Raw genomic sequence first — 12,195 nt, 5'->3', positions numbered from 1 at the left:
AAACTAGCAGTGGAGGCTGAGTATTTCCTTCAACTCTCCTTCATCATACCTACTCTTCCTCACCTTTTCCCCTCCTGTAATGTTTTGATGTGCAAAATACTTTTCACTTCAGAAGCTGCTGGGTAGTGGAAAAGAAAACAAACCCCTGATTATTAGTAGCTGTTACTGTTTACCAAAGCTGTATTTTCTGATACGTCTTCCAGCATGCCCTCCTCCACAGCAGGAAATGAAAGGATGCTGGGGAGACTGTAAGCCAGAGAAAAGAGCTTAATTAGACAAACAATTCTGTTTATGGGAGTGTGAGTCTTTGAGGCCCCAACCTTGCAGACCACTTTGTGTGGTGACAGGGAATGGAAGCCTTTTGGCTCGTTCTCAGTTACAGGAGATGATGCTCCCATCCTCCTGGGCTGGTGGTGATGGGCATCTTGTGCACGTAGATGCTGAGCTGCAGTGTGCCTCGTGCTAGAAGTGTCGAGGCTCAGTAACCCTCCCTCTTTGAGCATGGTACTTTGGAACTGCTGAAATAGCCTCTCCTTTAGGTGAGCTATGAGTGTAGACAGGATCTGGGTAGCTTGGGTTTGAACACCAGTAAACTGGCTGGCTGGACACCATCACCTGGTTAGGGGTGCATTTTCAAGCTGTGTCTTCAAGCTGCTGCCTCTGCTCTTGCCACAGCACTATACGAGTGTTGGCTTGTATGGGACCTTCAGTGTTCATTATCTTGTCCTCTATACCCTCTTGTGGACCCTAAGAGAGAGATGATTTTCCTTATGTAGTGCTTTGGAGTTGTCTACCCTGTGTCCAAAATTTGGCCCTGTTCTTTTTTCTGTATTGACTTCTGACTTGACACATCTTTACAGCAATCCTGAAGACTCTGGTGTCTGTCTGAAATCCCTTTGGTGTCTGTCCTGCAGCTATGTGGGATGCCTGACCACAGGAGAGCTGAACTGGGAGGTGCAGACAGCCTTGGACTGGAAAGGAGCATCCATGGGGTGATGAGCACTGTGAACTGTACACATGGGTTAATAAGCAAGTCAGATATTGACTAGTCCTGTGTTGAGCCCATGGTGGTCACAGGCAGCATTCCTGGACTGTGGTGGTTCCCCATCCTGCTCTTTTCCTTGAAGAGAAATGGATGGTCTTTGTTCAGCCTGGAGTGTTATTTTTCTTCCTTGGCATAAATCATCTTATGTGTAAGCCCCATGCTGTACATAACTGAATGAGTGAGACAAGGAATATCTACAAATGTAGTTATGTTGTATGTAATGTACATAAGGAGAGAATGTATTTTGTTCATTTTTTTTCTTAATAAAAATGTACATGCTAGCAAGGGTGTTTCTTTCAAGTCTGCTTCTTCTAACAATGCTTGCTTATGAGAATGGAAAAGCATCCCTGAAGGGCTTGTGGTGCAGCAGCTGTGAAACTGGTGGTGTGTCGTGTCTGGGCAGCAGGCACTGTTCCTGCTGGAGGAGCTGCCCTCTGCCCTGCAGCACAGCTGAGAAAATACCCTGTTCCCTGCAACCAGTGATGGGCTGGCTCAGGATCCCGTCAATCCAGCATGTGCTTAGCAGTTGCAAGAACTTTTATGGCGGGGGTAACACTGAGTTGGAACATAGGACTGATGCAAAACACTGATGTTTGAATCAATTTAAATTACTTTTTAATTTTTTTTCTTTTCTTTGCATAAATAGACATTTAACCTGGAACAAATTGTGTTTGTTGTTTTGGGCACCTGAAGGCAAATGGAGATGCTGAACTGCTCACACTGCTGTTGCCCTTGTGTGATGGCTCTCCTTCATAGAGTCATAGAATTGTTTTGGTTGGAAAAGACCTCCTAAGTTCATTAAGTCCAACTATCAAACTAAGAACACCACAGCCATTAAACCATGTGCCAAACTGCCATGTCCACACTGTTCTTGAATACCTCTAGAGATGGTGCCTCCACCATTTTCCTGGGCAGCCTGTTGCAACATCTGACCATTCTTTCAGTAAAGAATTTTTTTTCTCATATCCAACCTAAACCTTCCCTGGCACAATTTCAGTGCATTACCCTGCATCCTATCACCTGATGCTAGGGAGAAGAGACTGAGCCTGACCTCACTACAACCTTCTTTCAGGTTGTTAGGCTGTTTTGGCTGAGAAGCACAGGGTTTGATACCCTCCACAGCCTGAGAGGTGGAAGGTGAAGACTGACTACGGATGAAGTGCAGAAATAAGGGCATGCTCTCTTGCCTCCATGAGCCTGAAGGCACAGTTGGTTCAAACAAGTGCCCTGGCCATGGTGGGGCTGCCCTCACCCACATCAAGTGAGCATCCCACTCCTCTGAGTTTTCTGGGTTTTGAGTTAAGGGAAGTTTTTGCACCACTGTCCTGCTTTGTTCTGCATGCAAATCATAGATTCATAGAATGGCCTGCACTGGAAGGGACCATAAGATCATTTAGTTCCAACCCCCCTGCCATGGGCAGAGGCACCTTCCTCTAGACCAGGTTTCTCAGGCCCTTGTCCAACCTGGTCTTGAACACCTGCAGGGAGGGGGCATCCACAGCCTCCCTGAGCTCACCATCTTCACTGTAAAGAATTTCTTCCTAATCTCCAGTCTAAATTTACCCTCTTCCAGGTTAAAACCATTGCCTTTCATCCTATCACAAGCCCTTGTAAAAGTCCCTCCCCAGTGTTCTTGTAGGCCCCCTTCGGATACTGGAAAAATAACAGGTCCTTCGTGGCTGGCTGCCTCTCAAAGTCTGGGTTGGTTTTACTCCTCCTTTTCCGTTCATTTCACATGCTCTTGCTAACAGGATCATGCAGAGCCTGTGCTGGGTTTGCAAACAACCTCACAACCATTTATGACCAGTTAGAACATCTACCTAATGGGCATTTGTGTCTCTTGGGCCCAAGCTCTGCACCCCCCACCCCTTCTCACTCAGCCAGGAAATGAGTCTTTTACATAAGAATGTTTATTGACAGAAATACATGATGCTTTCAAAATATACTTGTAGGAAAATGCAAGAAGAATCTCTACAATCCAGTTCCTCAGTAAATTCCAGTGTAAATCAGACTCCTGTCCCCGTGAGAGATGCTGCTATACAGTACATAAGAGCTCTAGGATATGTGCAAGATTCAACAGGTAGCCACCTTAGAATCATAGAATGGGTTGGGTTGGACCTTTGAAGGTCATCTATTCCAAACCCCTCTGCAGTCAGCCAGGACATCTTCAATTAAATCAGGTTGCTCAGAGCCCCAGAAAACATGACCTGGAATTTTTCCAGGGATGGGGCTTCTACCACCTCTCTGGACAACCTGTTCCAAACCTTGGGAAATAGGTTTTCTTTCTGCAGTCCCTTAAGGGTTATGTCTTCTGTAGGCAACAGTCACAGTCAACCTCATTAGTCAGGTCATGGCACTGTGAGAAGGGAAGATAAATGGCCCTAAAATATTTACAGGTTCCTTGTGAATCTGAAAATAGAAAAGTCTCTTGCAAGGACATCTGAGTTGCTTGTAAAGCTCTCACCAGAAGGGAAGAGCAATGATCTCGTCGTAGGATGTGTCAGGTATTAAAGCTGGTCTGGGGGAGAGAAGAGGAGTGTGGGGAAGGGAGGAAGGGCAGGGAAGAAGGAAGTGTCTGGGTGGTTTATTATTTTTGGTCTAACAATTATGGCTACAAGTCTACAAAGGGAAAGATTAAGGCCAAAGATGCTCATTGCTTCATATCCTACCTGATTTTTAATTATTTGTTTTTTTGTTTCCAAAAAGAATGTTTTCAACATAAAACCCCCATTTTTTTCCCATTTTTTTCTTTCTTCTTTTCCGTTTTTTTTTTTATTTTTTTATTTTTTTTGTGTCCCATGGAAATAGTTCTTTAAATAGGGGAAGGAAAAGTCTACTATAAAATATTAGTGGTTTAAAAATACGGTGTCTGGAAAAATAAATAAATGTACAATTCCTATTCAAATATAGATCACTCTAAGCACTTGCTGAGCAGTTATTATTTTCATGGGTCTCTGCTCGGGAAAGATTTAAGGTTGCTTCATTTCAAACCTGTGTAGGGTTCTCCTGGAAAGTCTTTGGACCTGATTCATTAAAGCACTTTGGCATCTCTTTGCTGGGAAGGGGGATCGTTAGGCACGTGCCCAAACCCAGCTTCTTGGAGATGCTCTGCCAGGGGTGTCCTTACAGCATCTTCAGCGTCCACGGCCAAAGCCTCATTGCTGCCCTCTGTTTTTGTTGCATTTAGGTTCTGTAAGGGGCAGAACCATGAGGGCACCAACCTGCTGCTCATCTCCTTGGGGCAACTGGGAAGCAAATGCACTCACAAAAGTGACTGCACACAACAAGACCTGTTCTTTGAGTCTCGCTGCAATGTGAAAGAGCTGAACTTGATGTTGCTGGAGCGAGGACAAAGCCATGGCATGGGGTTATCTGGGTGGGAGGTGTTTTCCTGCTTCCTGTCCAGTGTTGATCCCCTACCAGAATGACCTTTAGCATTTTTCTTCCTTTTTAGTTTGTTGTTGTTTTTTTTTTCCTTTTTTAATTCCCTCCCCCTCCGAAAATTGCTTCCCCACAGTGCAGTGCACAGGTAAGTGAAGTGTGCTGAATACATTGCTAATGAATAGCAGGAATATTTACATACAAAAATATATAGGTTTGAACACTTCAAACTCTGCCCTTCGGGGCAGGAGTCATGGGAGAAGAGTCAGTCCCTTTGAGAAGAGCTATCTTCTGCCAGCTTTCATCCTGGGGCTGAGCAAACCGCCCTGACCCTCTCCTGTGTCAGCACTCCTGAGGACTGACTTGACTTGAAAATGCACTCCATTTTGGAGTGTTATTTTCTCCAAGTTTTCCATTGCTCAGCTCTGCTTTTCCCCTTGTTTACGGCAACCATGGGAAGCAGATCTCCATCTTGTTGACTTGGTGGTTTGAGCCTGAAGGAACTCACCCCATCATGCAATGATGGATGGCAGGCTGGGGAGAGGAAGGGCTGTGCTCGGCCATTGCTCTTCATCTGCAGCTCCTCTCCTTACAGAGGGCTTGGGACCACCACCATCCTCATGTGTTGTGATGCACTCACCCAAGTGACGTTCTGGTCTTCTTTCTTTCTTATGCGCTGCAGGATGGAGCACTGCTCTGATCCCTGCTTTCCTAAAGCCAGAGCAAAGGTATGAAACTCCCCATCCTTTTAGAGCCATTTAGGAGCTGTGGTGGGGAGTAGAAAACCAGAAATGGCCTCAGTCCAGCCTCTTTCTACTCCTGCATATTTTTCTTTCGTCGTCTAAAGACTTACGACAAAGGGAGACCTGGACAAGAGATCAAGGGCTGCAGGACAAAGCTCAGTCCCAGCTCCACTGCTGAGCTGGAAGTTTCATTGCAGGTCTCATGTTATTTGCTTTTGAAAAAAGAGCTTGAGAGTGTGGACTGAGCTTGTGAACCCTGTGGGGAGGAACCACCAAGGGCTGTACCGATGGAAAACCCTGAATACCACCAAGCTACCTGGGTCCTGCTTCTCTTGCTCTTTTATCTCTTCTGCTGCTTATGCAGAACAAGATGACCACAAAAATCACAAACCCTCCTGGTGCACATAACCCATGGTCTCAGGGGAGGAGGTGAGTGGGCCGTGAGATGCTGTTGCATATTCCTGGAAGACAACCAACACTTCTCTTGGGAAATGCAGCAGCAGAGCTGGTCTGTGCTGGAGCTGGGCTCCTGCACCACAACACCCCCTGGCCGGGCTGGTGACCAGGTATTGCTCTTGGTGTCATTACACACCTCCAGGAGGAATGAACTGAGGGCATCACTCCTTTTCCTGCCCTTTGCACCTATACAGCAAGCTGCTGAGCTTCTCCTGGTCTCCAACGGGGTGCAGGATGCCTCCTGCAGCCCTTTGTGGCACAGCTGGTGGTGGCACAGGACTGAGCATCGCATGGCACTGCCACATCCCTCCCGTTGGCTGGGTCTGGATGCGTTCCTTTGCCTGTGGCACACCACAGGGCTCTCTTGTGCGCTTTAGCTGGCGGTTTGCGGGGAGAGGATGGGAACTGGATTGGAAAGGAACAGGCTGTGCCAGCTTTCTCTGCTCCATGCCTGGGTGTCAGGGAGGGCAGAGTGATGACTAAACTGCGTGGGCCAGAGGATTTTTCGAGCTCTAATTGCCAGGTGCTGGTTTGCTGTCAGGAGCTGCTCCCTCACCCATCCTAGTTACATTTAGTTGTTCCAATTTTTAAATTGCGTAGTAGGATGAGGTTGGTGTGGTTCCATCCTGCAGGATGGGAGGGGACACGCTCAGAGGAGACATCAGTAGCTCTTCAGGAGCAAGGCCACTGCCTTTGCCCACAGCTGGTCAGTAGGTAGGTCCCGATGAGTACCCACGGGTGGTGGAGGATGTTTGAATGAGGCCACTGTGGTGGCTTGTGTTGACAATACACCCTGGAGGTGCCCTCTCATGTCCCTTCCTCTTCAAGCCTGCACCCGACATACTGGCATGGGGTGGGGGGGGAGGCATGATTAGTTTATTAAAATACTCTCTGGGGTTTTTTGGGAATGTTGTTTTGGAGCTCTGTGTGTGTAAGGATTATGGGTTCTTTTTGGTGGGGGAGTGGTGATCATTGTTTGCTTGATCAAGTTCTGCATCCTATAAATGCGTGTCTTCCTCTTCCTCCAGGTCCTCCTTCATGAGGGTGTCAAGAGGAACGATCCAACTGTCCCCCAGCTCGCCATTGAGGTTCACCTTCTTCTCCTGCATTTCAGAGGAGGTCTCCATCACCTCCAGCGTGGGGTTATCATGGTAACCATTCTCCATTGTCTGCAGCTCCTCGGTCAGGCGCTGCTGCGAGGAAAGAGAACCCCCATGAAAAACAGCTTGGCTGTGCTGTGTGTGCCACCACATGGTGGCGTGTCACCTCCCAGCCAGCCAGGGCCACTGCCCCGCATAGATGAATACAACTACAGAGAGAGATTTTGATGATGAGGTTGAGGCTGAGGGCTGCAGTCAGCTCTGGGACAGCGAGGGGATGGCATGGAGCTGGCAAGAGAAAGACTGCTAATGGTAGGAGGAAGGAAAGGGCAGACAGAGTCATGTGGAAAACCTCCAGGAGCAGCTGCCAGCTTCAGCCTGTCCATTCCTTGATCCCCCTGGGACCCTGGGAAGAAGCTGAGCATCGCTGCCTGGTCCTGAAACTGTATCCCAGCTCCTGCCATACTAACCCACCTTCATTCTTCCCCTCTCCTTTTTGCTCCTGTAGCCTTTTTTAGCTGCTTTATTATTTTTCTCCCCCTTGACCGGTGAGCTGTTCCCACCTTGCAGATGCTGCCAGCCCATTTACCCCTCCCTAAGCATAATCCCTCCTCCTCCGGGAGCTCTCAGTGAAAATCAGGCAGGGAAAGATGAATCAAGCACTGTATCACCCTGGTCTTTTGGTATGTCATGCTCCAGGCTCTGACTCAGCCCTTCATCCCTTGGCAGACCCTCAGCCCATCCTAATTTTGCTTTCACCATATTAGTTCCTTCATCCCTGCCCTGCTCTGGAGGCATTCACCAGGGATCTACAGTCCTTGGTCAGTCCCTCTTTTGGGAGCACAGGGCTCTCTGTGGGCACCTCTCTGCCTGGTTTACAGCTTGCTCTATGCAGTGCTTCTAATAAATGTCAGGAGACAGGCAAGGGAAGGAATCCATGGAGAAGGAAAGGGATGGAGAAGCAAAACTGCAGGACTTGGTGCTAGCAGGAGGGTGCAAAGGTGCTGCTGGGGGGTCCCCTGGGTTATACATGGTGAGGAGGATGTGGGCAGGGATGGTGGGATGCTCAAAGAGAAAGGAGGCACTTGGGCTCTCACAGGGGCTGTTTCACCCCATAGGGTTGCTGCTGCAACCCCCAGATGGCTGGAAGCTTGGGCTATGCTTTCTCCCACCACGGCAAGGCACCCCCACGGCGTGCAAGGGGAAGGGGTCTTTAAAGCTGGGCTTTAGTCCTGTTAAAAGCTCCTGAACCCTAGAAAGCGCCGGAGGTGAGATCTGCAGGGGTTACGGATGCGGCGCCCGCCCCTCCGATCCCTGTGTTGGAACTCACATTAAAGATCAGGGCCACATGTCCATCATCAAACCCGGGGAGATCAGGGTGGATGTGCTGGTTATTTCCAAGGTAAAACAACAGCAGGGTTTAAGGGGGAGTGGGGAGGGAGGGTAGGAGAAAAATAAAAAATAACAAAAAAAAAACTTTCAAGTCATTTTCGGAAAAGAAGCAGAAGGAAAACCAAAGAAACCACCCAAACCCAAATCCAGAAAGGAGGAATGTGTTTGATTTTCTAACTCCTTGCTGCAACTGCTTGATAAAAGACCTTTCCCCATGCTCTGAGCAAAAGCCATACCGAGGAACTGGCATCCCTTGCTTTGGTTTTGGTACCTCACCCTGTGGCTGGTGGGTATTGACCTCCAGAGCACCCAGCCAGGGCTGGTACCTGTTCCTCTGTACCATCTCCCCTCCCTGGAATTGTTCCAGGCCAGGCTGGATGGGGCTTTGAGCAAGCCGGTCTAGTGGAAGATGTCCCTCCCCATGGCAAGGGGAGTGGAACGAGATCCTCTTTAAGGTCCCTTCCAAACTAAGCTGCCCTGTGCTTCTGTTCTGTGTTACTTGAGAGACACACGTTCCCTTCACTAAATCTATCTTATTTCTTCTACCTGTTTTCTGAACAATACAATTGCCCCAGCAGAGGTTAAATAGCTGTCAGGGTCTTACATCCCCCTCCACTCCCTCCTGAAGAATCAGGCCTTGTAAAGACAAGTCTGTCACCAGCACTGGTTTGCTCTTCCCTGCCTTTTGTGCTCATCTCTGTTAGACTGTAGCCACTTAAAGCAAAGGCTGCTTTATCCTTCACTTTCACATAGCTCCAGGCATGTGGAGCAGAGGTTGGGACACCTGGAAAGGACAAAACTTTTCAAGTAGGATGCAGGGACTTGCTTCTACACCAGGAGATTTGTTCAACCTAATTGCATCACTTGGCCTGCTTTTTTTGTTGTTGTTCATTCGTTTGTTTGTTTTCCTTTTCTTTCTTATTGTCTCCTTTCTGTTGCTGTGTCTCCTCCAGAGCTAAACTCTTGGCAAGAGGACCAGGGGCTGATGCAGACTTTGAGTACATAGCAGAATTGTCCCTACCACAGGGCCTGGAAACAGCAAGTCCTTGCAGGTGAATGCTACCCTAAAATCACCCAGAATTGCTTCCTGAGATCAAAATGATATTAAGATATTTTTTTCCACGTCTGTCCTTCCTTAAAACCTGCTGCTCTGATGTTTGGCCCCAGCCCAGCCCTCCTGAAGGCTCAGCCATGCAGCATTGATGCCCTGCTGCAGTTATCCTCCTGCTGTCCTGCCACCCTGCAACCAGCTGTGGGCTTCCTGCAACTTCTGGCACCCCTTGAAGACATCAAGGTGATGATGGGCACCCAATTCTGCTCCTGTACTCATGGAAGTATTTTGAAAGTTGGTTTTGTTTTGAGGGATGGGGGTATAGATGGGTTTGGAGACAGATTTTAAGTTGAGAAAGAGTTTGTTGTCAAAATTATGACCCAAGCTCTCCTGGGTGGCACTAAGGATAGGTGCTGCTTGTTGTCCTACTCCAGTACCACCAGAACCTCATTGCTCTGATTTTCATCCTGGCTGCTTCCTTCCCTGACAAACCCAAAGAGCAGCTCCTGTCCTTCCACAGCACGTGGGCACCCTTTGAGCAACACACAAGAGTGATGCCTGCTGGGCAAGCCAGGATGGAAACACTGATGATCTTCATCTGTTGAAGATGCTTCTGGGACAAAAAAAAGGTCTTGGGCTAACTGTCCCAGCGCTCTGCCACCTTACCTGGTCCTTCTTTTGGGAGAAGCGCTGATGGCAGCAGCCGTAGATGGCAGCAATCAGCAGCAGGGAGCCGGCCAGGGTGACGATGGTGATGATCAGGGGAGTGCTGAACTCATCATTGATGATCATCTCCTGCTCCCTCTTGTCATAGGTGACGTTGGCGATGCCAAGCTGCCGCAGAAGGGATGGGTCAGGCCCCGAGGATGGCTTCCTGTGCCACCCACCCACCTTGGGAGACAGCCATGGAGGAGCTGCACTGTGACTGGGGAACCACTTACCTCCTCTAACTTCTCCTTCTCCTTCAAATCCTCAAGGACTTTTTCAGGGTCCAAATGAACTGGGGGGGGAGGGGAGAAAGAGGCTGCATTGAGCACAAAATGGGGGCACATTGTCCCACCACCTCCCCATAAGTGGGGAAGCCCCCTTTGTGGACATGGTGGGTAGAAATGTGAGGGCATGATGCAGGTACCTCCCTGGCCAGACAGGGGGCTGGGACCCCTTCTCCTGGAAAGGGTACAGTGCCAGAGACCACACCGCCTTTGAGGTCTCTACTTCTCTGACCATCAAGAGGCTATAACCAGCTACTCCAGGCCATGCCAGAGAGGTGCAGGATTAGTTCCCAGGGCAAAATTGCCCTGCCTGTGGTTGGGTGCTGGAGGCTGGACCCACCACCCAGCCTCTGCCCTGATGATCATAAGGAGGATGGAGCTCAGTCCTTCCTACGCTTTGCACTAGGACAGTGTGATGTCTCCATCCTCCCAGCACCCTGGTACTGAAGTAGCATTTGAACACCTCCAAGCTGAGCTCTCATGTGGGCAGGAAACTCCACTCAGCTCACTCTGCTCCCCTGGGAAAGGATTTGAACTGGGAACTGGATTTTAACAAGTTTGGAGGGATTTTTTTCTCCTTGAGCGTGGCCCCTGCCTTGTCTTGTCACAGATAGGGCAGGGCCTTGTGCATTCATTGGGGAGCAAAGTTAGTTTCTGGAGTCATTGTGCCTTTCTCAGGCTATTGAGATGGGGCAGCCCAAGGAAAGCAAACACTCGGCCAAGCTCTAGCAGACCTGAAGGTTCTGCTGAGCCTCAGGTGGCATCTGTGTGCCAGGACCTCACTTCACATAGTCATCTTGTCCCTCCTCAGGCAAGCTGGTGGGGTCATACTCACTGTGCAAGACTGTCTGCACGGCCCAGTGCTGGGAGTGGTGCTCGTGGGAGGTCAGTATCACCGTGCATGCTTCCCTGCTGGCATTGAAAGTGTGCTGGCCTGTTGAGCAGAAGCTCTCAAAGAAGGAGTTGTTGGTGCTGGCAGTCCTCCACTCAGCCTGTAGTGACAGCAAGAGCTCAGCACTGTCCCCCCAGCCAGAGACTGATCATAGAATCATAGAGTGTTTTGGGTTGCAGACGACCTGTACTGAGCAGGGACAGCTGCAACTAGATCAGGTTGCTCAGAGCCTCATCCAACTTGACCTTGAACGCTTCCAGGGATGGGGCATCTACCACCAATCTGGGCATTCCCAGGCAAGTGTTTCACCATCCTGTATAAAAAATTCCTTCCTTCCTTCTCTCTAGTCTAAATCTCTCCTTGCTTAGTTTAAAACCATCACCCCTTGTCCTGTCACAACAGTCCCTGATAAAAAGTCTGTCCCCAGCTTTCTTATCAGCCTCTTCAAGTACTGAAAGGCCAAAATAAGGTCTCCCCAGAGCCTTCTCTTCTCCAGACTGAACAACCCCAACTCTCTCAGCCTGTTCTCATAGCAGAGTGGTTCCAGCCCTCAGATTATCTCTGTGATGTCCTCTAGCCCTGCTCCAACAGGTCCATGTCTGTCCTGTGTTGAGGACTCCAGAGCTGCACCAAACATTGCAGGTGGGTTCTCATCAGAGCAGAGGGTAGAATCCCCTCCCTCCACCTGCTGCCCACATTGCTGAGGAGTATCCCACCCCATCACCAGGGATGCTGTGGCCATCCCCATCCTTCCCTGTCCCTTTGCCCTGCCCAGCTGCTGTAGCCTTCCCAGGGAACAGGAAAGGTTTATAAGTGGTTTCTTTCTGAGAAGCTGAGCTCTTGGCTGCTGTTCCTCACCAGGGCCCTATGCTGGCCTTATCTGAGAGCTGCAGCTTTTGGTGTTACAGGAATAGCAGGTCCCCAAGGGAAGGCGGGAGGGGGGAGCAGGGAGAGGGCAGTGCATGCAGAGGAGGCTGAAAGGCCACAGCGGGAGCAGGACAGGGCTCTGCAGCCCCCCTGGGCATCTGCAGCCCTCCCATCACTCATGCTTCTACCCTCTGTCCCCACCAGCCTAGGTCCCTGTCGTCCCTAGGACAACAGTTCTGTGGCTCTTCAGAGACAAGAGAATGTGTTTTCCTTTCG

At 49.5% G+C, this 12,195-nt stretch overlaps 1 protein-coding gene across 1 annotated transcript in view; it reads right to left on the bottom strand.

Moving 5' to 3' along the window:
* Window positions 1–6,530: 6,530 nt before the first annotated feature.
* The window catches only part of PODXL (podocalyxin like), a 56,590-nt gene continuing 50,925 nt past the window's right edge, over window positions 6,531–12,195 (bottom strand). Inside the window, exons 6-10 of the mRNA XM_054399769.1 lie at window positions 10,996–11,152; window positions 10,110–10,168; window positions 9,835–10,002; window positions 8,056–8,112; window positions 6,531–6,818 (exon numbers count right to left, since the gene is read on the bottom strand). Coding sequence (XP_054255744.1) covers window positions 6,624–6,818; window positions 8,056–8,112; window positions 9,835–10,002; window positions 10,110–10,168; window positions 10,996–11,152 — 636 coding nt within the window. The 3' untranslated portion in view covers window positions 6,531–6,623. The remainder of the gene's footprint in view (window positions 6,819–8,055; window positions 8,113–9,834; window positions 10,003–10,109; window positions 10,169–10,995; window positions 11,153–12,195) is intronic.

The sequence above is a fragment of the Indicator indicator genome, chromosome 3, assembly GCF_027791375.1.
Source record: "Indicator indicator isolate 239-I01 chromosome 3, UM_Iind_1.1, whole genome shotgun sequence".
NCBI classification, from domain to species: domain Eukaryota; kingdom Metazoa; phylum Chordata; class Aves; order Piciformes; family Indicatoridae; genus Indicator; species Indicator indicator.
The sequence above is the reverse complement of the archived record's forward strand: the minus strand, read 5'-3'. Positions and strand labels throughout refer to the sequence as shown.